The following is a 26,671-nucleotide window of genomic DNA, read 5'->3' as shown; positions in this document are numbered from 1 at the left end:
TATAGATAATATAATATATACATTTTTATTGTTAACTACAGAAGATACAAAAGATATTTATCAGAAAAATTATATTCTTATAATATTAACACAATATTGTTGTATAAAGTAATTAGGTACATTAAATATTTAAATGACATAATATTTTATGCTAACTGTCAATAAATGTATTGTGATGGTAATTTCACAACCTTTAGAAAATAAATTGTAATTATCTTAACAACAATACTTTTTTTAATAGTTGGTACTATCATTTCATATTTTCATGTAATTATAATTCATATTTTACTAATCAATAGTATGCAAAACTCTATAAAATGTTGCAAAACAATGATTTTTTGTAGTCATTTACAAAAATCATAAATTACATTTTAAAATTAATTTAAAATAATGATATATTTAGGGGAGCAAAATTATTACTTAGAATAATTAGCTGAAATGGATACTAATTTATACATTTAAAAAATTAGTATCTTTATGATCATACACATATTTTGTCCAATAGTTTTTTAATTTAATTTTGATTTATCATTCATCTTGATTTGATTGTCTGCTAGGTAGATCAACTGCAGGTCTTCTTTGCAGTGGCCTTCTCTTTAACAAAGATGATAATTTGTTTGTAGACGATGGTGGTGCCTCAGTCGTGCTGGTTGTGGTAGACGAAGATTGTTGTCGATCAATATCTTCTTCGTTTTGTAATTCTGCACCTTGATCGTTTTCCTGTTCATTTTCTAATACTGGTTTCACATCCTCAAGTACTGGAGGCTCTTCAGTTTGAATCGACTTCTTTTTGGGCAACAAATTAGATAGTAAATGCTTTCTATTTTGGCCGGTTGCAGGAGGAGCTAGAGTTTGCTGTTTTGGTGCGAGTGGACCTTGTTTTTCTGGTACTCTGAATCTAGATTTGTTCTTAAGCCTTGAGAGTGTGTCAGGTGTTGGAGTTGGGCTAGTTTCTTGTACCAGTTCCTGATAAATATAACAGACATTAAATTACATACTAGTATCGATTTTAAAATAACAAATTGAATACAATATTTTTTATAGATACAAACCTTTTCTTCTACTTCTTCTGGAGAACTTTCTACGATAGGTGCTTGAGTTGTTGATGGTACTGGGACTGCCGTTGTTGATGATCCCTTTCCTCCAAAGTTCAACCTCAAACCTGGTCTCAATGGCCTAATATTTGGTCTCAGTCTACCTCTACAAAAATTTAACAGGATACATTACTCAATAATAATAACTGTAGGTACCTATTTATATTTTACTACGATATACATATTATTTTAATATTTATATAAACAAATCGAGATCTATGTATCATCTTACATTTTTTTTCTGTATTATTATGGAGTCTCGTCAATCCTTACTTTTTTATGATAAACTACTTTACTTATTAAATGTATAATATTCATTTTTAGGCCAGATACAATTACGTGTACTGAAGCATTATTGTAATATCGCTATACCTTTGTGTATTTCTGTGTCATCACCTATCGGTAAAGAATTTGTTTACTCAAGGTTTCCTGACATAGTTCTCTAAACTTAATGTTAAAAGAATGATGTTATTGTCAACAATAGATAACAAAAATTGATTATAAAAATGTTCAATGATTGAGAGAACTTAAAAGTACCTATACTAATATAAATAAATGTATTACAATTTATATAATTATAATAGTAAGAATAATGTAATAATAATTAGACTAATAATAACAGTTAAATACAATTAGTGTTATTTGGCATAGTTATATATATAATTTTTTTTAAGAACATAAAGGGAGTATTCTGGTTTAAGCCGACCAAGAGTAGTCACATAAATAATACGAAATAGGTACGAGGTAGGTATATTATATTTACTTATTTTAATTTAATTTTGATATCATATGTTAAATAAATTGTACTCGGCATAACTACGTGAGTTGTCATATTAACAACAACATTATTCTGTATTTCCTCAGTTTTGTTTTAATTTAAGGACAAGTAATTAAGTAATTGAACAAACTATTTACAATATTATTATACCTATTGTAGTAACAAAGTCACATACCCAATAGCTTTAGCAGTTGTGGTTGTTGGCTCTGACACTTCATGTTCAGAAACGTTGCTTTCATTCTCTTCTGTTACCTGTTGTACAGGTGCTGCTGTTGAAGTTGTTGAAGCAGAAGTTGTAAATTTGTTTCTACTATTTTGTCTCCTCAAGTTGGACCTTCAATGTGTATTTATTATTATTTGAAGTCATAACTTTTAAAAATATAATTTATTTAAAAAATATGGTGTATACCTTTCCGCAAAGTTGGGCTTTGGTGCTACTGATGTAACCTCTACATTTTCATCGATTTGAACTGTGCTTGTAGATATGGGTTTGCTTGCGCGTGTTCTTTGTCGGCCAAATGAAGGTTCTAAAATAATATTTTTGTATGGATAATTAACTGTATATTTATAGTAAAATTATATGCTTATTATCATTTATCGTGATACTTAAAAAAGAACTACTGTTATAAACATAATAAAATAACTACTATAGTTAATTACTTTGTGCTTTGGTCACTACTTCGCTTTCAGCAGTGGAAGACTCTTTATCGAGAGCAGCTGTAGAAGATTGATATCTCTTACTATAGACAGATCCCTATAAAATATAAAATAATAATGTTAAAAAGATACAAAAATATATAGACACATACATTCATGTGTGCATATATTATGTTATACCTACACCCTACACATTAAACCCATTGATAGGTACTTTAATAATTATATCGTGACTTGTTATATTGGCATTATTGTTAATTTATGCTAATTTACCATACAAAGTACAATTCTTCAACTATTATACATTATGAAAATAGGTATCTTAATGATGTAGTTTTCATATAGTCTGATTATACGAATCATAATAAACTCTACTGGAAGGCATTATAAGAATGTTAACCGTCAATCAATGAGTCAGTTAAAGTAATATGTGCAAATGTATCACCCTTTAGTTTAAGTAAATATTTTTAGAACACTTTTTATTTTATATGACGAAAAAATATGAGTTATTAATCATGACTCCCAGTTTGGTAATTGCAGTACCTATCAAGATTGCGGTATCGTTACGTTTGTCGTTAACAATTAATAAATCATTGCATTACCTGTGTGTTCCTTTCTCGGGTAGGTTTGAATTTACGTTTTTCCGTGACCTCTTCGGATGGTGGTTGCTCAGTTGTCGTAGTCGTAGTCGACGTCACGGTGTTTCTGGTACCCCCGGCGCCTCCTCGATAACGGCTACGAACAGGCCCAGATCCAGGAGCTTGACGTGCTGGAGCTGGTGCTTGAGTTGTAGTGGTGGTAGTTGTTGTCGTGGTCGTCGGAGCTTGTGTTGTGGTAGTTGTGGTCGTGGTTGGAGCCAGTCGTAAAGTAGTTGGGTATTGAGTTTCACTGTCCTCAAACCTTGTAGAATGTTCACTCGACAGTATTGTGTTGGCCGTTTCTTCGCTTCGGGTTTGCTGCAAAATGGCGTACAGATCTACTGCACCTTTGTCCGTCGATCCTATAGCAAATTCGATTGTTTACTCAATATATTTTATGAAAATTATGATGGAAGTGCAGTTTTGTACCGAAATTCGATCAAATAAATGCCGAACTTCATGTTATTATTATATAAGAGGATGTCACATTATAACGCATTCATTAATGTTTCAAACAACATGTAGGTAGTAGGTATGTTAAGTAATAAACGGCATACTTACTACTTACATACATACTACATACGCATTTCAACGCTTTGTAAAAAAAACAAAACAATAGACATTACATTTATTATGAACTAAAATTAATCAAAATCTTATTAATGCATTATATAAGAACAAAACATTTCAGCGTAACTTCCTCTTAAATAATTTAATGATTGATGATGGTTAATGAAAGTCGTAAATAAGAAATTATTCCCAATTTAATCTGTCTTATAAACATGATTGTGGTATAATAGACAATTCTATATTATAGATTAAATACTAAAACAATAGGTAGGTATTTATTAAGTTTCTTATGATACCTAAAGTAACAATAAACATTAATAATATTGGTAATTTTAAAATTTTTCTATTAGGTTATTTTTTGTATATTTAGAGTAGCAATAAAGCTCAAATTTTTGTTACAAACTGTATTCTGACCTTAAAAAGTAAAAACATGAACAAAGTACCCATTCGACAAATAATTTTATTGTCACTCAAAAATCAAAAGTAAATATTATATTGCTTCATATTGCTTTGTGCTTTGCCACATAAATATCATAAGACCAGAACTTTTAACAGTTTAAAATTCTAATGATAATTTAATGACTAAAGTTTTGAAAATTACGCCAGAAATAGAAAAAAATATTTTTAAAAACTATTAGTTTATTATTAAACTTGATGTATTATATTAATTTAACATTATATTAATAGATTATTCAACTATCTTTTAACATAAGTAAATTATATTTTAGTTTAGAGGATTCAATTTTTTTTTTTTTAATCTCGACAGTTGATTTTGAAAATTATATTATGTGTTATTGGATATTGGCGTGCCAGTTTCATAAACTATCTGGTGGTTCTTGGTCAACCCCTCGCGACCAAAAAACCGGTGGAGAGGCTTGATACCCGTGAACAACAGGTGATCCAATCAGCCGATCGCAATGATGGTAATAAAATACAAGCTATACTTGAATAATAGTTTAATGATAAATAATCATAACATAATCAAAAGTACCCAATACTACACGCAACGTTAGTAAAAGAGCTGAAAATAGTTGCGCATTTTTAATTTCATTCATAGTCGTTAAGTGTGTATTTTAACGATATAAATATAATTATCATGCACAACCACGGTTAAAATATATAAAGGTCCGCAAGTAATTATATTGAAGCACGACGATCCTCGTTAAAAGTATTGTTAACTTAAGCATTTTAAAAGCTATAAAATAAAAACTAAAGCAATGTATCCACGAATACAAGGTTAAAAAAAGCCATCCAGCACGTTCGATGTCAATATGATTAGCTGATATTAGCAAACGTCCGTCGCGAACCTGGGGTATAACGTTGGGTGACGACCGTGACGACCTCGTCGGGGGTTAATGCTGTCGTCAATGATAACCCCTTAGTATCCACATCGGTATTGTCTTGATTCCGATCTAAGCTAATTGGCTCTGTTACAGATGCTACTGTTTCTGTCAGCTGAGTGTTATAAGCGTTATTAATAGTTGCTACTTGATCTGCTGGCATCGCGGTCGTTTGTACCACAGCATCTGAAAATATGTATTTTCGCCATTTTTAACCTCGCACAGCCGCCTCGTCTTGGTAAATCCAATTGGCCTTTGAGATTAGATATTATCCCACACTCATTCACAAATTCTCATTTACACACGTATACACTATACATGGTAATTTAATAATTATTAAAATACAACAAACATTTTGTTCTGTACAAAAGTATAAATATTAGATTAGTTTTTAGAAACACGCCCATATATTATGCAGTATAATAGTATAAACTGGATTGCCCTTCAAAGCCCATTATAAATATCATGTAAAAATAAGTAAAATATTGTTTTGGTCAATTAACCCTTCGTCCACTAAATTAACCACCTTAAACGAAAAGAATTTCCACATAATTTACTATAACCCAGATACTGTACTACTTACTGTTGTAATATTATAGCAATCTACGTACCTAGGTATTTACAAATTATTTTTCTATTAAATAATATAGTATAATATTTAGTCATTAATAAATTATTAGTCTGTAGTCAGATATTTATGTTTTACCTCTGTGACTTTCATGTCTCGGTGAAGTAGCTTGTGCGTGTTGGCCATTGCCAGAATGAGTTCTAAAAGCATTGCTGTCCACCAAATCCAAACCTGGTTGGTGTGGGCCTTTGTAAATTACACGGTATCATTAGAAATAATAGAATTCAGAAAGTAGGTACAAAGCTACTTTTACCATTATTATTATTCGCTCGAATACGAGTAATCGGGGTATCTGTAGCTGGTGCAGCCGTTGTAGCTATTTCCTGAGCAGGTTTTGAGTTTCCACGAGATCGGACAGGGAATCTTGGATTATGCGGAAGACGCTCTTCGGAAACCGGTAGCGAAGACGATGGAACTGATAGAGCTTCTTCGAGATTACGCCCAGATTCCCTAAACAAAATATGTTAAAATATAATATATATTGTATACTTCTATATAATTCGATAGATTATAATACAACCATCCTTTACCAAAACTATATTTTAAAAACTTTCAACTAGTTTAAAATTAGTTGTAGAAAATATATAGAATTATGCATTGTGATGATTCACCAAACATGCTCATATTGTTACCCCCCCCCCCCCCCATTTAACCCTCATTTTTCCTAATAAATTCAATCATTCAAATTCTAATTTTTAAAATTTTTAAACATAGGTAAGAAATAACCCACCAACTGAAATAGTGAAAGAATACAGACCGTATTTTCAAATAGGTTCAAAAATTTCTTTTTGTCTAATGTGATCCACTAATTTTAATTGTAAATTGTTAATTTGATCGTAGAATTCACTTGTACAGCATGAGAGAACATTTTATATTTTATGTAAAACTATAAAATAAAACCATTATTAAGGACTATTGAATAATATTATATGATACATTAAGTTGAATTACTACAAAACTACTATCCTATGAATTAGGAGGAGCTCCGATAATATATATATAATAGATATATAGTCTCAATTTCATAATTGTGTAATTTGAAGTCATAGGTACTAAAGTCCTACTTTAATCATGATTGAACACTAGAAATATGAATTGAATACGCAGTTTAAAGTGGTTAATCTCTATAAATACTAAATAGGTACATATTATAGTTATACCATAGCTTGAAACGAAATACCTAGGTATACATACTATATTATGATGATAATTATTAAGTTAATGAAAGAATTTGATTAAGTAAAAAAAAAACCGATCTATATTCTATTTACCTATAAGCTACAGTAAAAATGTGTAATAATAAACTATGACAAATAAAAATGTATATAAACCTATTAAATTATTATGCTTAAAGCAGTTCAGAAAAAAAGAAAGCGTATGCGTATTGCATATAGCCAGCCGGTATAGGTAAATACAAAAATATTGATACTTTTATTATTGAATTTTTGTTGTGATTCGCGATTCAGTCATTGCAATACCTATCTACATATTAATCATGAGTTATATAGGTAGTCGAATAAACTTTTGGCCGCCTGTAGGTACATAACAGCCTAGGATTTAAAATTTTAACCGAACTTACCATATTTTGTACTTAATTATATCGGCATATCGTTGATTATATTGGTTTTAAATAAAGCCATAATATGATATTCAATTTGAGAGTGTATTTTATTTTTTGTGTTAATTTAACATCAAAAAGTAGCACTAAACGACCTTCGGCTTTCAAGACGTCTTGTCGTGAAGACTAGTTATATCTTTAATCGTGGTACAAAACTACAAACCATAAATTACAAGACGTACCAACATTACAATAAAATTTATTTTCGTCTAATATCAATCTGATATTCAAAAGTGATAAGAAAAGCAAGTGTTGTTTCACTGATATCACTGATATCGACAAATAATTTTATATTTTTATGTCTGCGTGTTTTCTATTGTAGCTTGTTAATTTATATTTTGTATTTTTATTTAGAACAGTATACATCGTGTAGTCACTACTGTTTAATTAATTTCCGATACTAATGACGTTTCAACGAGTATTAAATTTTTTACCTTGTCTACGATGTGTTACGTTCAATCGAACGTTTAACACTTTCGATATATTGCACAAAAATCAATTGGACAAATTTAAATATTTCAATAAGAGACACTTCAATGAACAATCGATATTTAATTTAAATACTAATGTTCCGAAGGATGTAATTCTATACAAATCATCTAGCGACAAAACATACAAAATGATCAGCGTGTTTTCTATAGTTCAGTTTGGTTTTTGGCTTACAGTAGCAGATTCTTACAATGTCTTATTGAATAAAGAGCCTGACAATAATGTAAACCATCAGCCAATATCGTGGGTAGATAAAATCAAATCTCGAGGAAAAATAGCAACACTAGGCATTCCCATAGCCTGTTTATGTATGGGTAAGAAATGGCTTATAAATTGATTAAATTCTCATTAATTTAAAAACAATGAAATTAAAATATTGACATGTTTAAAGGTACAATGTTAATAGCTATATGCTCTGTCTACACTATGAAATCTGTGAAAATGTTGGTTTTGTGTAAAGGAGGCGATCGTTTGAGTATAACATCTTTTGGTTTTTTCAATAGAAATATAACAACAACCATACCTCTTGAAACAGTAAGTACATTTTTCAATAATACTATTTTCTATTTGGTATATACTTAAACAGTTTTAAATCTAGTAGTTAAATGTATTTTCTATTAGAGTATTGATTTTATTTTGTATACTATTATGTTTATCTTTAATATACTATAAAATTATATTGTTTCAGGTTAGCTGTGCGGTTGGGAGAAATTCGAGTGGTCAAAGTATACCATTGAAAGTCAAAGGGAAATGGTTTCACTATACATTAGATAAAAATGGCAAAATTTATAATCCCAAATTATTTGATTATACTGCGGGTTTAAGTAGGAATGTATAAATATTTTGTTATTACTTTATTGCATAGTACTATACATTTTGTAATTATGATAGGTACTTACTTTGTTTTACTATTGTGTTCAGCGATATCATTAACTGCAAAGTTGGCATGTCCTTCAGGTTCTTCTGTAGTAACAGTATGATCTACAGAAAACCTGAAATTTGAATTAAATTAAATGATGTTATTTCAGATTTAAACTGAATTGTATATTTTGAAAATTAAAAAAAGACTTGACTATTATTCAGAAAACTCTTAATAATGTTTTTTTATGAACTGTATTTGTATTTATTGCATTTAAGAATAGCAATAAAAAAAAATATTAATTTTCTCTTGGGGAAAGAATTATTTAGAAAGAATTCAAAACACATTTAACCATCTAGGTATGTTTACCAACTTAAGATTTAAACATAATTGCTACTATAGGTACTCTATTCAGAATAAGAACAGACTGTGCTTGTTCATACATCAGGACGCACAGTATCAACAGCAATGGTCTGTGGAGTAAACCATATGCGCAAACTAAAACCAGATTTTGCCAGTCCCTTGCTGCATTCTTACTCTGAACAGAGTATAAACATATTTTTTTAAATGCTCATCTAAATCCCTTACCCAATACCCATATTTAAAAAAAACTAATTTTTTTTAAATTTTTATGTCAATCTAAAAATCTTATTCTCGATGTTGCAACCTGCAATGATCAGCATTTTTAGTTTATTAGTCAGCTAAATGTAAACTTATTATAATTCATAAGAATTGCAATTTACAAACAACAATGATAGTAACTTTTAAATACATTTTGAATTTTGAGTGATTTTACTGCATTTGAAGTATAACACCCTATATTATAATATTCAATTAAAATACCCTAGATTGCCTGGATATTATGGGTCTGTATCTTTTGACAATAATACCATTATTTAAATAAATTTATTGTTGTATAATGTATATATCATATATGTAATTGTGAATGATTGGCACCAACCTGCCCTTGTTGGTATTTTGTACAAATTGATTTTCATCTTGTACAACTGAAGGTTTCTTTGATTTGCTGTTGTTTTCTTTGACATCTTTGTTGGGTTTTGAACTGGTTGGTGGCGTATTTGATGAGCTCTGACTAGCTGTAATTTAAAACAAATTTTGTTTTAGCTTTCAGAGCCCAAAAATCGTGGTCATAAATTATTATACTATATTTTAATAATTACTTTTGGAACCGGGTTTCGCGTGTTCTTCATCTTCGTCGTAATAGTAATAGACGTACTCATATTCGTATTCTTGGCCGTTTGGTGCTTTTTTGATATTTACCCGGGACGCCTGAGAAGAAGCTGAACCAACGATTGGTTGGTTCCCGTACGGGGAATCCACGAAGTCAAACAAGCCGTCGTCTTCTTTGTTGTTGTTTCTCATTTTGTCTTGAACTTTTGAAGGGCTCTGAGTGATGATCTCTTCTTCCCTCTTATTCCTAACAAAATACATTTTAATAAACAATATTGGTTGAGGTACCTACTCGATCGACCTACTTTAATTTGTTCGGCTTTGCGACAAAGCTGTCGGGAGAAACATCATCTGTATCAACTGGCGCTGCATATTTTTTTTCCGCCTTTGATCTTCTTTGTCCATCTTCGTTGGATGGATACAATTTTTTATGCTAAATAAGAAACATATATTAGGTAGGTACTTAATTATGTTTAACTACGATTGGGCCCCAAATCAACAACCACCCTCAAACTTTAAAATCTAAGCATTTTTACAATATTAGAATATGTGTTTTCAGACATAAAAAACACATCGTTGTAAAATGAACGGGTACATCCATCACTCCTCCCAGAATCTAAAATTAAATTTAAATCTATTGGGTACCTTTGCTTTACAAGATCTCATTGAAATTGTATGAAATAGGTATAACTCAACACGAGAACCTCCAAAATAATTTTACGCCAGTCACCAGATGAAACAGCCGTTTCGAAACAATTGTGAACTTTATTTTTATTCATTGTATAATATAATTATAGCGATAGCCGGTAGGTAGAGTACCTAGAGGTAATCATAGCTAGACCTTTATAACGCTATAACGTTTGATGTATGTTTGCAGTCAGTGTTAAAATAAGTTTGCAATTTGCCGCAATAATAAAATCATTACATAAAATCATTACGCGGCAAACATAATAATATTTTCTTTTATTATCTAATTGCTGACCCGTGTTATTATAATGATTATTTTTATGACCCACGTGCCCCGCGGTAAGCATATTTTAAAATGTATTTATCTCTGAGAAGGTACATCGGTGAGTACATACCGCGTAAATTTTTTCTTCCAATGGCACGGAACCAGCGACTTCTTTTATACCCGTTTGTCCTTCGTCGAGGATTTTCACATCCATATCGCTCTCTGTAATGAAAATCTCGATACAGTATAATATTTAATGATTTTCAAGTGCTAGTTTTTATGTTTTTTAAAAAAATTATATTTGCTTAAAAATCAACAATTTCATACCCAAATGTCTGCCTTGGATGGCCGACGAAGGCATTCCAGTGTGAATGCTAACATATTCTTCTCCTGGTTTCGGTTCAGTTATAACTCGAACGAATGGCCTCCTGTCGTTCGGCAAGGCACATGCAACGGCTAAAAGACCGAAGAGTGAAAATAGCAAATGATTTCTATGCATTGTGAATGCTATGTGTGTGCAGCAGTTCTGTAGAACAAAAAAGTAAAAACATAATTAGTTATATCCAATTTTTTCGGCGTTATACTTTATTTAATATAAAGGCAACCACAAGAATGTTATTATAAAATCATTTGTATTTATTGTATTTCACTATAGTGAACATTTTATTAATGGACAATCATTAAAATAGCACAGGTATACTGTAGCCTGTGGGTACGTATAAATGTATTATAATATACCTAGGTAGTGTATATATGCCTATACATCCACATACCTACCTAATATATAGCAATATATTATACAGTCAAAAGAAACATTTTATTTTCTAATAAAATACAGAGCCTATTTTTTGTGAACTGAGTACTACATACATATGAGTACTTGCATCCTAACGAGCCAACCCTATAACAACTAGAAAATATCATTAAACCTTTTCTATCCCCCCCTCCCCCAAAAAAAAATAAAAACAAAAAACAACCAATACACTAACCTAGCACTAATAAGTGAAATAAGATCTACTTATCTAAACTAGAGATATGTACTGAACAAATACACTCACGACCCACTTATATGATGTTAGGTATTTGAAAATAAGAAGTCAAGTTGCACACCGTCAGTTAGAAATGTATATGGGTATACCTACTACATAATATTGTTAGTTATAACAACTGACAAATTCATACAAATTTAAATTATCTTCAATAAGTTACTTAAATTTTTTTTAATGTTGTTATTCGCATATCTTCATAAATATGCTGATGCAATTTTTTTTATTTTATAGGTAGTTGTGATGAAATTCAACAAATTTTTCTATTTTCAATTGTATGAAAGTATTATAGTATATTTTGTTTTCACTATATTTTATTTATTTTGTTTAAAATACGTCTGCAGTTAGGTACCTACACCTATTAAGAATAGGTAAATAGGTACATTAAACTTTAAAATTATGCATTTTTTTTTTTTTTTGGTACAAATGTAATCCTCCAAAATGTTTTTTTTTTTGTGATGATAATAATGAATAGTGCTATGAAACTTCATAAACATATTAAATAAGTAGATTTATAGCTATATCTGCTTAATGAATGTTTGTATAACAATGTAGACTGACAAAAATAATAATATTTCCAATTAATACAAAATTTATATTAATATGTTGTAGTTTCGTTAACAAAATAAAATAAATTTCAATAAATTAAAGCTTAAAGATGTTTCGAGTCCAAATGAGCTCAAAACATATTTGTATTTAGTACACAATCTTAAAATTTATAACACATAGTCAAAATTATTTGAAAATCTATTATGTAATTTATATTTTAATGATTTTATTTCGTAAACGTTTAATTTGAGGGTTTGCAGAATTTTTCCAATCTTCATTATATGTTCATAATTTTCTGGCGTAGTCTTAACTGTCCATATTGTAACTTTTTGAAATGTTTTGTGTTTCGCGTAACACGTGATACCACATAAATAACACGACAATTCTTTAAACCCGCCACTGATAAGTGTAAACAACAAATCTGACCAAATCAAGTTCAAATCATTATTCATTTGATTTTCGACCTCAATGATCCACGCTCCCGCACCTTTATTCGGTTCTTCTTCCCACATAGGCTGTATTCCCTTTTTAAAAAAATAATAACTGGCCCCTAGTGGCAAGCCTGAGGGCAGTTTTGTTAAATTGTAGGCCTCGATAAATTGCGTAGCCGTCGATACTTCGAATAACTTCTGGAAGTTTGTTCTCCAATCTTCGTCCTCTGTGCACTTCTCTTTGTACCAAAACGTCCAGTTAAAAGATAGTGGGACTACTGCACAACGTGTCATCTTTACTAGGTATATATTTAAATTAGTGTATTTAGTGTAGTAGTTAGTATAGCCAGTATAGGTAGTAGTATTGGTATTAATATTATAGTTTTAAAAAATGTTTAAAATTTAAAAGAACCCTAACGTTACAATTTGAATACAACAAACTATTTAATTTTCTGCTTAAAATTTTATTCATTTAACATATTATTATATATTTATATTTATGTTGACAAAACAAATGGTAACATGTAAATACATACAAGTGTTGATGAATATATTTTATTTGTGGCTAATTAATATAATAACCTAATCATATGGGTAATCGATTGAAAACATACATATTATTTAGGTTTATTATGAGTATACGTGCGTATGGGTATGTAAATGAAATATTTAATTATTCGTTGTTTAAATACTGTTTACTTATAGTATTAACCAATAATTTTGATTGACCTTACTACCTTAGTCAGGAATGCTTAATAATAATAACATAAATATCTAATCATTTTAATGATATAATTTATATCCTGGTAAATAATTGATTTCTTTTTCATTTTTTGAGTTACCTTTTATTTTAGTATATTTTTTAAAATTAATTCAGTTATTAATTATCTACGAATTAAATAAATACTGAACAGGATTTTCCCTAGCAGTAAGCAGTACTAAGCAGTAAGCATCTAGGTACTTTAAATTTAAAATTATATTTGCAATTAATTACAATAATCAGTAGGTAGCATTAATCATTTTAAACCTTATGAATAACAAAATTCACTTTAAAAATTATTTTTAAACTTATTAGTAATCACTAATAATTACTAATACATTTTGTATTTATATAATTTTTTTAATGCATCTGCAATTTTTTAGAGGTTAACATTTATCAACATTAAATATGTAAAGCCAGATACGAGATATGACAGATTTACTTTCCATGTTTTTTACGTGAAAACGAATGCATGTATAGCAGTAATGAGAATTTCATTGTTAAAATAATTATGCCATTTTACAATCAGTAAAATTGAAATCACTAAACAATAAATTAATTTTCAGGCGGTATTTTATACTAGTATTTCATGATGATTATAGGTGATATAATATTAATAGGTACAAAGTGTAATTATATAGTATAATATATAGTTATTCTACATCAGTAAAATTAAATAAAAGTAGTCTTAAGTCTAAACTGTAATTTAAGGGGAGGGGGCTGGATAATTTTTAAAATTTGCAAGAAAGCATAGAATAAAAAAGGTTGAGAACTAATGGTGTATAGTAAGCATTAAAGAAGTTGAAATCTAACTTTTTCCATTAAACTAGCAAAATATAAGTTTGTTATAATTTCTAATAGTAGTCATGTGCATACATAATTAAAATCCAATAACTGACAGTCTGACAACTACTACTTGCCATAGGTAGTAAAAATAAAAAATATTATAAACCTTGATTCACAACTCCCATTTTCACTAATTTACATATTTTATCGTATTATTTATCAAATATCAATTTATTACGAATTTATCATTAAATAATATTTTATGAGAGGTACTAACATGTTTTACTTTATAGCTTCAGTGACTCTTTACTGCCCAGTGTGCATTAAAAACAGATGGATCAATCTTCACCAATTCCCATATGGCCATATAACAATATACTTTAGCTTAGGGGATTTCTTTTTAAATCGTTTCTCTTAAAACACACTCACAAACAGCGTTAGTTAGATACCTACTTGAATTTTTTCAAATATTGAATGGACAATGGTCATATTACGAATGTTATAAACACACAGTGATTATAAATAATTATAATAGCATATAAGATTTATTTTATGATTTGAAAGTTGTTCTATTGTACGAAGTTTTTTCAGTTATTATATTGGTGCTGAGTGCTCTATGATAATGAACGTGAATAAAAATCGGTGAGATTATTCTAATGTAACCCAACGACCGACGTAGACAATAAATTATTATTCACGACATCTATTGAATTATTAGGAACATTCTGGGGTTGTTTTTAAGAAAAAAAAAACGCCGGAAGCATTTCTCGTAATATTCGGGTACCCATATAATTATAATAATAGACACAATCAAATCTTCTGACTTATAATATGTAGGTAGTGAAAGTTTCTAATAAAAAAAAAAATAAACATATTTTCTCATTCTCATAGTTATTGTATATTTTGTTATCAAAAGTCTACCACACGTCACTCACACAATCAGTCAATAATTTCTGATATAATTATTTAATAATTGAATATCGACCAAAGCTTTCATAAGTACCTAGGTATTTACGTGTATACAATATATTATATCATACATTACACAAACGTATTCGTTTAATTATTTATTCAATTATGTCGAGTATGAGAGTATGATGTTTGGATAAAAGTGAAAAAAACAATACGATTACGCACTGTTTAACATTTTGACCACGTCATAATGATACCCATATAATAGCTACACAGAGAAAATATGCGCAATATTTTTGGATATTTACCAAGTTTTTTTTCGATTTACGCCTGATGTACAAAATACATTATCAGTTTATTTATCGCAATCGAATAATCGTTGGCATTAACGAAAATGACCATATAATATGCATTGTATAATATATGATGCCGGAGTAATATTCGTGTTCCAACATAAAACACGATAAGAATATATTATTATTGGTATAATGTTTATCGTTGAAATGCATATAACCCATGCTTGTATAAAACATTGATGGGTGTTAACTATATAATCAACCATGCTATAAATATTGTGTTCATTACAATCTAAAGTTGTGTTTTCTTTCATTGTGTCAATTATAATAAGCAGTATACGATGTCACCTTGTTTTTTCTATTCTTTTATAAGTTATAAGTTACAACTATATACGTATTAGCACGTTGGTAAAACATCGAATTCGTAAATAATAGTGGACCCCTGTGGACTCAATACATAATATACTTGCAGTTAGAAAAAAAGCTAATATAATTATTAATTAGTTATAATTTCCGAACTCTATTCTTTTCCGATCTATAGATTATGTAATTATATAAACTTGAATTAAATAATGAAATTTAAACATCGTTATGTTTTTAAAAAAAATAATAATAATAAAGAAAATAAGAAGAAAAATAAAACTAACTGATAACCATCATGATGATTGAATACCTACCATTCAAATCGATTAATGAGCATCGGTTCACCACATTTGATAATTTGTATTTTATATTGTTTTTCTAATCGTTATTGCGGATCATTAAGCTACTGATAGTCTTTACTTTTCATATACAATATACATAAATAATATAGATATATAAAAAAATGCTGTCGTGTTGTTATGATCGATAAAACAAAGTTAATTTAAATCGATACGAATTCAAGTTTTTTATAAGAATATAACATGGAAGTAATACAATGTAATAACGCCCCTGCAACAAATAAAAAATATTTGTCTCAAGGTTATTGGGCTTCTAGAGCTTAGATCAAGGTGCTTCCTGGCTTTCATTTTATTTTTATAAATTTACAAAGAAATGTATCATGAACAATTTACGATATATATATATTATATAAGTAGGTATATTATATATACCTATAATTGCAGTAGTTTTATAACTCGTCCATATTTAGTTCCACATTCGTACTCTTGATCGATAAATTATTATACTATTAACGTTCGTGTTGACCTTTTGTGTTGAACAGAAAGCATCAAAATCGGAAAATAGAATATATTATAATAATAAAATACCAGGAAATCATCAGAGCACATTAATTTTATTAGTTTATATTATTATATCTAATTACATTTGCGTATTACACCTTCCCATAAAAATATACCCATAGGTGTATGAAATATTATACTATTGTGTTGTATCTATTTTATTATATTATATTAAATCATTATTATACTATTTTATTTGCATAGTGGCTCACACAGAGACTGAGTGTAATATAATATGTAAAAAGTGTTTAGCACATATGACGCATATAGAAGTGGGTTTTGGGTACCTACCTATATCATTATAATTTTACAATAGTATTGCACATATATACCATCGCCAACCCTTGAAAATAATATGCGCAACTACGTTTACTGTACAGATGCATTCGCGTCACATGGGTACAGTACCCGGATAGGTATACCTATGTATTATAGAAGTTGAACCCATATTGTTCAGTCATGCGTAAACTTTGACCCGTTCCGTGTGTTTCTATTCTGATATCATTATGTATTATTAGAGATGAGGCTGCACCATCAATCCGTCATTGCTTGAATCCTTTCACTTTAAGCTTTCTATACATCGGATTCGATACAAACCACGGTTCGAAGTCGTCGCGCGAGTTCCCGACAGTGCAATGATAATATATGTCTACATAATATAGGTATATTATGTTAGCGATTAATTCACATTCGCGTTCACTCAAAACTTTTCGACCAAAAAACCGTGTTAGTGCTATATACGCTTGAAACACTCTCGACCAATTATTTACGCGTATTATAGACTTCATGCATTAAACGATTTAAACGACGGGCATGCGTGTGAAAGATGGCGCAGTACCATTACCAATTATATAGTATTACATATTATCTTACATATATACGATTTAAAATGTCGTGCGAAAATCTTTACAGTTTGTCCGTGTGACTCGTAGTTATTATTTTTATCGAAGTCGTGGTAGGTATATAGGTACCTAATACCTATATGCTGTAGGTACCTTAACATATGAAATGGCGACGTAATATACAGCGTCAGTGACATAGCTGTTGATACAATATTATACATAGATGTGTGTTATAGGCAACACACACTAACACTGATCACGAATTCCGACTTTTCATCATTGAGCGCTAGGTTCCTACGACTTTATTATTCTTTTATCACCTACTGTCCTCTTCCCGGTAAAACTATTAATTTTTTAGCAACAAAATACAAATATTTGATTTTATATTCCTAAGTAGAATATCTTAACACAAAAATTAAGTACCCTTAACAACACGGTTAGTTAATTATAAGCATTTAAATCGTACAATGATCGGTCGACTGGTGCATAGGTTAGGTACCCATCAAAATTTTGATCCACCTCTGATAAAATAACCAACTTGTGATATACAATATTAATATTACATACTATGGTTGTTCGGTGTATGGTCACAATGTTAAAGTATAATATAGATGCTAAGCTGCCTATACTATGTATAGTTACGTTTATACGGGACCGACCGTACAGGGCGAGGGCACATTCGCATATTATAATATATATATTATATATTATAGATATATAATAATACTTATTGCCCATAGGTATACATGCGCAAGATTGTGTATGTACAACATAGCCGCTGCAAAAACGAATACAATATCGTTGGGTAACACGCAGCTCGTAAGTACAATGGCGGCAGTGCCGCAAACAATATAAAATATCTGCGCGGAGATAATAATTGCACAACTCCCCGATACACGAACGATATATATATACAACGCCTACAACCTATGTTATACTTATATATACTTACATGTAGCACCGAGTGCTTAACCCCCGTGAGTGGTTCGTGTGTGTATATTATATTAAAAAATATGTATAATATATAAACATGGCATACTACCTATTATATACATATGCGTCGCGAAAGAGCTGCGTTTCCTAAAATGTGTCTACAATTGGTTAAACGGTGATTATTATTATTTTGACAACCTATATGGATGTAAAGAGTTGTAACAGCAAACAACAGGTAAGTACCTATTAAATTCTGAGTCAAACTCGGACAGCAAGCGCGATGTGTGGAATTTGAAAAATAATACGATTACAGCAACCGCAGCGCACACTGCGAATTTAGAAATTCAACGCGTTGTCAATAAATGTCGATAAATCAAAACCAAAAAAAAACTCGAAAAATCGTTACGCGTTTTACTCATATTCTCGTGGTGACAGCGGCGGGCGATATTAATATATTTCTGAATATTATTTACGTATACCGTATACTTAATGCATTATTATAAAATGATATACACAAAACAGCTACATCAGCTGTTTATATTATATGTTTATTGGTTCATTGCGCTCGGTGATATCTGCACCGCGATGAATACAAATTCTGTGGGGGCTGACGGGTATAAAACTATAAACGAGTTACCTATACCAACATAATAGAAAGACAAACAATAACCATATTGCTTGTGTGTGATATTGTTGTATACTTGAATTTTTCTATGAAGTCAACGGTGGTGTACGCGATCATTGACCGCGATCGCATACACAATAACGGACACGCGCGGCGCGCTCCTCATCCGATCTTCCGACTTTAATATTACCATTGATTATTGAATAGACTCTACTCTATTATCAATGATGTTACTTTGGTGGCCTCGGGGCTGATGACATATTGTTATTGCGAAATTTTCGCCCTCCTTAATCAGATTGTCTACTCCTCGGGGGTATTACACGCATATATGTGTAACATAATATTGTTTGGTATAAATAGGTGTACTAGAGATTCTCAAACACTTTTTTTCGTGACCGCAAAACGTGTATCTTGGATCAGTCACATATTATTCTATCACAACCGACACAAAACAAAATTATTCAGAATGATAAATTGGTATGTGATGATTTATATTTAATAAGCCGACTCGGTGTCTTTATATTTTAATTCATATATTATGTACCGCTATTGCACCATAGTTTAGCTGCACAGTTTTTGAATCTCTGATATATACTACGTACCTACTCTGTACAGCCCGGTTTTACGATGCTGATTTAGTTGAATGGTATGCCGGCCTAAGGAAAAGAAACCTTTTTATAACTTTACTCTACAATACCTAGTTGAATTAACGTTTTTATGTTTAGACTCTGGAGACAATGGCCCATAGCCGCAGTCTATACAGACATGACGAGTGACAACTGACCAAAAGTCTTGAAAAGTAATAAGGAGAATATTATACACACTGCAGCATAATATACACTAAACCACCTAAAGGTATATACCTCGAAATTTGTATCGTTGTTGTTATACAACGCAGATGAAAACGAAATACTAATGTGGAATGTTGAATGCGTTTGTATATCTACCTATAGACAAGTATAATAAGTACCTACCTATGTTACCTATGTACGAGAACATTATATCCATTAAGACTCTTATTTTCAAGTATACCCATAAATTATATAAATGTGTACGGCTCTTAATTCATTGTTATAACTTATAACATTCAAAATTAAACCTAGTACGTCTACTTCAGTCATACTTATATACATACACCAAAATTCGATATAATAAATAAAATGGTCAAAACTGTGGGTACTTTCTGTTGGTCAAACGGTAGAAAGTGATAGTTTTAATAGTACCTATAACATCCTCCTCCAGTTCTATACATAATAATATTATATACACCTATAGGTACGGTTGTACATTTATATGTAGGTATTGCATATATAAGTAATGCATATTATATACGCATATATTTTTGTTTTATAATAATCTACGTCGGGTGAGTTGTGAAAAGTTGACAATCTGGTTAATCGGAAATTCGGAATTTAAAGGTCAACCGGATTGTTAAGGCGAGAAAAAAAATACGTAATAATTCAAGTGTACATATGTATATGTATATATATATTTAGATACGCGGAACGTAGCAACTACGGCGCCTACAGCCGTATGTATTTATGCACACAACTAGCTCGTGATTGTTGTAGTCTAACTATATTATAATATAATATACCCTGTGAGACCATTAGACCCATCTCAAGTTTTTAACTGCAGTATATAATAATAGTGTATACATTAGGGTTGTATTTTAATTTTGAAAGACCGTAGGTATCTATACTGCAATATAACACAATACTGTATTTAAGTAATAAAATCAAAATATATTATGCAATGAAAGTGAAAATTTAAAATTCAATAAAATGTATTATTACGTGTGCATAAGATATCGGACGATGTATATCGCGATAGTGATGATGTTCACAGACGTCTGTACGCGCGTCGCATTCATCGCAGATATCGTAAACATATATATTTTACTTGTTATTATGCTATACTCGTTTCAAGAGATCGTTTTAAATTTGTAAGTTATAAAATATAATATCGTCACAGCTGGTGTTAATGGCCGGTAGTCAGGGCCGGTGACCCGGTGCAAGTCGCATTAATGTAAAATTTATCATACGTAGTTTTTACAGATAGCACGCGTGAAATAAATATTAATTTATCGGATGTAAAAATGTCACTGGAAAAAATACACCAAGCCATTATAATAAGACGCTAATATTAAAAATATTCTATTATTATTTAGGATGTTTTGTAAAATATGAAAATTGGAAAGCAAATATAATTAAATACATATATATATAATTATATGAATAATAATTATTTAAGTAAATGATGTGTAAAAATGTAAAATACATAGATTGTTAGATCCTATATTAAAATATATTTTATTCATACCATAAATCAAAACTTTTTCAAAAACCAATTCAACAAATGAAAACTGTAGTGATATGGTATCGTCGTCGAGTTCTAATCATAAATCAAAAAAAAAACTTAATTTTACTTTCATAGCACACGCGCTACAGATTACGTTTATATTTTATAAGCGGTTCACAATCACAATAACCAAACGATTAATTATACGTAAACATTATATTCATTACAAAAATGTACAATGCGCTTAACCGCTTTGGAATTTATGCATAAATTTATTATTTTGTTCTCCGGATGAAACAAATACCTAGCGCGTACCTATATGCTCCTTGGCGGAAAAGGCGTCAACCACAACAGCACGTGGTGTCGTATATTATAATACATCAACAATAATATAATAACTGTCATTGTTGTTCTTAATTTTCGAATCGAATGGAAAATGGGCCGTGAATTCACACAAAAAACGTGGGTTTGTTATTCGCATTGTTTATTTTATTAAACATAATAATAATAAATTGTGTTTTTCGTGAACCACGGTATAGACAGGTATATGTATAGGTACCTATATAATATAGGTAGGTACCGCTGTGGAGTACAGATGACGCCGTACGTACATTTTTCAATCGTGGGAGTATATTATTTTCTCGGCACCTCCGCGTATACGAAACGTGTATTCCTACCTATATTGTACGACAATAATATATACACAATGTACACAATTGCTATTTATAGGTACGATATTAACGATTTGACCCCTGCGGATTTCTCTGCTGAGTTGCTGCTGGGCTTTGTGGACATCGTCCGACAGACAGTGGTAGATTTTGGATCTCGCATCCGGTACGGATAATATATGCTCACTGACATAACCACGTGATTAATGACAGTTTAAAAACAGCTCGAATGCAAATAACTCAGACTAGAAAGTTCATTTTGGGGATTAAATGGCATTCCAAGAGTTTGTTTGTGTGTGCGTGTATCTCGAAATATCGTTCACGATAATATAATATTATAATAATGGCGTCATATATACCTACGTCGGTTATAGGTACCTACAACGAATGCCAGTGATTCAGCAAATGTTTTTTTATGTTTACTTAATGTCTACTTAAGCTATAAGAAGTAAATACTGTATTTGTAAATTATGAAGATGTTCAGCGTTATGTCTTATGTCATTATTTAAAAACTTTATTGTATAACTCTTCGGTCTTTGTTGCAGTCGAGTCGGGAGGGGATAATGTGTTAAAAAAATGTTTTTAATCGAACAAGTATTTTATCTAACGATTGCAAATTCGCACGAATGTGTGCACACTCTATATGAATATATTTTAATATTCAAGAATAATACATTTCATCCTAGAATTGGTTTTATTTAAATCGATTTATGTATAATACATCTAACTAGTTAAATAACTTTTAACAAAAATAATTTTAACAAATATAGCTAAAAATATTTTATCAGACCCAGATATTTTAAAATTAATATTTGGGTCTAATAAATAAACCTAATAGTATTTTTAAGTTTATAATTGTTTATATTATATATATATTATATATGTGTGTGATTGTATGTATATAATATGTTTATATGTATGTATGTATGTATGATATTCATCAATAATTTAACAATCGATTAGACCTCAATTTATGCAAAGTGAAAGTATAAAACGATACAAATTGTAATACAAATTATGTTCTTTTACATATAGGTAGGTACAGAGTGTTCCATAATGTTCAAATATTTTCAAGTAATAATTACTACAGACATTCTATTACCTTTCTGTTAAGAAATGTATAGAAGATACGAGTGAAAAATATGAAACAAATATTAAATCAAGCTGAGTGAAAAACAGCAATTATGATACACAATAATATTTATATTATAAAAACAATAATTGTCAATATTAACTATATTATTTATAGTATTTAAAATAGTTCACAGTAGTATTAATTATTAGGTATGCTATAAACCTATATATTTCAGTTGTAACCTTCATGATTTGCATATTCGTTAACTAAACCATTGATCAGTATTATACGCTGCAATGCATTTATATGACGAAAGTGATTACTAAGTAGCTTTATCATACAAACAAAATTATAACTTTTATATAACAGTTTACAGTAGTTTTTATTCATGTCAATACAATATTTCATTTATAATAACAACAATTAAGTGTATTGTGTATAATTATATAGAGTTGTTATTATTATTATTTTTTTTTTTTAATTAAGATTTAGAGAAATCAAGTACGTAAATTAAAATCAAACGTTGGCTACGGTTGTTGGATACTTATTATAGTTTTCGTTAAACGTTACTTTTTGTGTAACAATTATGTCATATATCAGGGCTCTGATGCCGGTGAGCATATAAATGTGTTTTTTAACAGTCGTTTTTTAATATTATATAACTAACCAATCACAAATGTATAGTATATATTTATGAATATCAGAATATGAAGTATTTTCTCCAAACTCGTGTTTTACTTTTATCTATTACTTATTATAGTTATTAATAATTAAGAAAAATTATTAATGATACATTAAAAAATTATGTATGTATTTATGATCGACATAAAGAGTAAGAACTACAACATTGGCCTGCGTCATCCTATTGAAGTTGAAAATTAATTAGTGATCTTAATGACGCAACATTATGTATTACCATTACACTTTCGGTTTTGTCAACAACACGTAGTATTTTCGACATGTATCATTATTACCATCATCACTTTTGTTCAGCGTCAAAAAAACAAGATTAATAAAGATCGTGTTTACAACACGTGAACAAAAAAATCAAACGCTTCTCTGCACCGTGAAGATTCAGAAGAAGTCGCGCATCACCTTCTTTGGCTACTGGTCAGGCGGCAGTCATGGTCGTTTCGCAATTAAAAACAAAAAAAAAACGAATCCACGTGTTTGACTGGTGGTTATGTTATGAAAAAAAAAATGTAAGAAAATAAAACCGGAATTATTGTCTATCACTTATAACATATATAGTTATGTCACCGAATGTATATATATAAGTACTATATGTATATACTATAGGTAGGTACCTATATATTATAAATAAATGACATTCCTATTTTATGAATAATATTAAAACGCATTATATTTTCAGATTTTCTGCTTATGGAAAATTTTCCATTATCATGATGGTTCATATATATATTATTATATACGGAACCAAGTGATTTTTTCGACCGGAAAATATAGCAACGAGTACACACACTTATTATACCTATATTATATAGGTACGTATACGATTACGGATTATTATAATATTATACATAATACTACGTTATTATTATTATTTTTATTGAAAACGCAACCGCCGCGCGCCGACCGATAACGGCGATAACCGTTTCGATACGAGTAGAGGTAGTCTGAACGGGATGCTAGCGTTAAAGTCTCCCGGCGACACATTATTATTATGTAATGCGTGTAATACATGATATACATACCTATCTATATTATACAGGTAAGTACGCATAATAAACGTGCGGTATCACCTGCTTTGGATATCTCCTATGCGTTTCGTTGCTTACAGGCTAACACGGAAAATCAAATAATGTTTTATACTTTACCTATTACATATTATTAGGCAAGGTTTGTTACAAAATTTTGTAATGCACTAAACAGCAGAATTTGATAATTTTTTTTTCCCCCATTAGTATAGGTACCTACTTATTGGCTATTACACTACGCGTGGTGTTATAATCGACAGCCTCGACGACGATTGACGTAAAAGTTTGCGCCTTCCGCTTTCTAAGAGGGAAAGCAAAACGCACGCGCACCTTCACTGTATAGTCACCACGGTGTAGGAGCACGTTGCGGTTTTGTCGTGCGTTATAGAAAAATCTATATATCTACGAGCTGCACGGCAATATAGGAAACGGTGGGTGAGTGAATGATATAAAAAAAACGATTCCATAACTCTACATTTCGATAATAATGCAGCGTTTAACTAGAAGATATAATGTATGTGATAATTCCAATGTAAAATGTAAAAAATTCTACAGGTAGGTATACCCCCTGGACAGTTGACATGTGCATATAAAATAAAACTCCAACCACACTCATATGACCTGCGCAAGACAGGTATATAAGATATTAAATAGATCTCATCATATAGATATATATTAAAGTATTATATACCTACGTGTCCCATTCGAGTATGAAAAATTTCACCGTCATTGGGTATTATATATACCTATAATTATTATAACGTTATTATATATGTTGTATTACATACTAATACGTCCTACCACCTACCTAAAATACCTACTACGTGATAACATATATCTATGATGATGATAATAATGATTATATAAAGGATTGACAAATTTAAATTTGACTAAGGGTGGCTAGTGCACCGCGACGTTATATAATATAGGTACTTACTTGGCTGGTGTGCAGCGTATATAGTCCTGCCAGCGGAGTTCTGAAGAGACGAACGAGACGGCGTATCGCTCGCGCGCGTACAGCTTCTGCAGGTGTGATGTATACGCGCGCGGTCGTCGACGTACTGACACGATGATATTATGATAATATTGTACTATTGCGGCGATGATAAATGTGTATGTCTATACCGCGTGACGGTCGTGCGCAATGTGCAGTGTATGTATACAAATATGCGATGTATTATTACACGATGACTGTGTGCAGTGTGTCGCCACAGGAATATAATGTGCGACTGCGGCGGTGTTGCAGCGACGACGGAGGACTCGTCAGGACGTGCAGTTCATCTCGTCGAGCAGCAGCACCACAACTATAATAATACGACGACTAATACGCAACGCTCGTGTGCGGGGCGGCGGCGGCGGCAGCGGCGGGTTTGACGGTCGGCGCGCGTCCGCGAAATAATGCAACGCGTTCTCTCGTTGTCTAGCAGCAGTGGAGTTGGTGCTTGAGAGTGTGTGTATGTGTGTGTGTGTGTGTGTGTATGTGTGTGTGTGTGTGCGTGCGCCCGCTCACGTGTGTGTGTAGATTTAAGTATATTTTTGAATCTGTGTGTGTGAGGTGAGTTACTATAATATGTGTATGTAACCGTCGAGTATAATATATAATAATATGTATTATTATTATTATTATTATGGTCGCTCGTCTCCGGGGGGGTTTATATATATGACGCACTGGCCGCCACCACCTCTTCGATA

General features: G+C 30.6%; 3 protein-coding genes across 4 annotated transcripts; 1 reads left to right on the top strand and 2 right to left on the bottom strand.

Annotated features, from left to right (window-relative positions):
* Positions 1-2: 2 nt before the first annotated feature.
* Positions 3-26,304, bottom strand: LOC111033488 (mucin-5AC-like). Of its 2 annotated transcripts, XM_022314245.1 has the most exons (16): positions 25,917-26,304; positions 11,142-11,340; positions 10,945-11,036; positions 10,168-10,295; positions 9,853-10,109; positions 9,633-9,768; positions 8,712-8,804; positions 5,959-6,155; positions 5,784-5,891; positions 5,045-5,263; positions 3,132-3,529; positions 2,533-2,626; positions 2,282-2,399; positions 2,048-2,206; positions 1,053-1,200; positions 3-966 (listed from the first exon to the last, which is right to left on the bottom strand). In XM_022314245.1, exons 2-16 carry the CDS (start codon positions 11,311-11,313, stop codon positions 529-531), a joined length of 2,757 nt encoding a protein of 918 aa, XP_022169937.1. In that variant the 5' UTR covers positions 11,314-11,340; positions 25,917-26,304; the 3' UTR covers positions 3-528. The 2 variants fall into 2 exon arrangements, with proteins under 2 accessions (XP_022169937.1, XP_022169945.1); XM_022314253.1 differs by lacking the exon at positions 5,045-5,263 and having other exon boundaries at positions 25,917-26,303.
* LOC111033504 (transmembrane protein 223) lies at positions 7,598-8,705 on the top strand. The gene is made up of 3 exons (XM_022314263.1): positions 7,598-8,126; positions 8,204-8,346; positions 8,501-8,705. The coding sequence occupies exons 1-3, from the start codon at positions 7,727-7,729 to the stop codon at positions 8,648-8,650; spliced, it is 693 nt and encodes a 230-aa protein (XP_022169955.1). The 5' UTR covers positions 7,598-7,726; the 3' UTR covers positions 8,651-8,705.
* LOC111033509 (eukaryotic translation initiation factor 4E-like) lies at positions 12,523-13,630 on the bottom strand. Its single transcript, XM_022314276.1, has one exon. It carries the CDS (start codon positions 13,132-13,134, stop codon positions 12,577-12,579), a length of 558 nt encoding a protein of 185 aa, XP_022169968.1. The 5' UTR covers positions 13,135-13,630; the 3' UTR covers positions 12,523-12,576.
* Positions 26,305-26,671: the final 367 nt, after the last annotated feature.

Source organism: Myzus persicae, unplaced genomic scaffold, assembly GCF_001856785.1.
Source record: "Myzus persicae strain clone G006 unplaced genomic scaffold, MPER_G0061.0, whole genome shotgun sequence".
NCBI lineage: Eukaryota > Metazoa > Arthropoda > Insecta > Hemiptera > Aphididae > Myzus > Myzus persicae.
The sequence above is the reverse complement of the archived record's forward strand: the minus strand, read 5'-3'. Positions and strand labels throughout refer to the sequence as shown.

Coding starts and splice junctions, on each gene's coding strand:
- LOC111033509 (XM_022314276.1), bottom strand. CDS start 13,134: ATGACACGTTGTGCAGTAGTCCCACTATCTTTTAACTGGACGTTTTGG.
- LOC111033504 (XM_022314263.1), top strand. CDS start 7,727: ATGACGTTTCAACGAGTATTAAATTTTTTACCTTGTCTACGATGTGTT. Junction 8,127..8,203: donor CATAGCCTGTTTATGTATGG/GTAAGAAATGGC, acceptor ACATGTTTAAAG/GTACAATGTTAATAGCTATA. Junction 8,347..8,500: donor CAACCATACCTCTTGAAACA/GTAAGTACATTT, acceptor ATATTGTTTCAG/GTTAGCTGTGCGGTTGGGAG.
- LOC111033488 (XM_022314245.1), bottom strand. CDS start 11,313: ATGCATAGAAATCATTTGCTATTTTCACTCTTCGGTCTTTTAGCCGTT. Junction 10,110..10,167: donor GCAAAGCCGAACAAATTAAA/GTAGGTCGATCG, acceptor GTATTTTGTTAG/GAATAAGAGGGAAGAAGAGA. Junction 8,805..9,632: donor CAAAATACCAACAAGGGCAG/GTTGGTGCCAAT, acceptor TTCAAATTTCAG/GTTTTCTGTAGATCATACTG.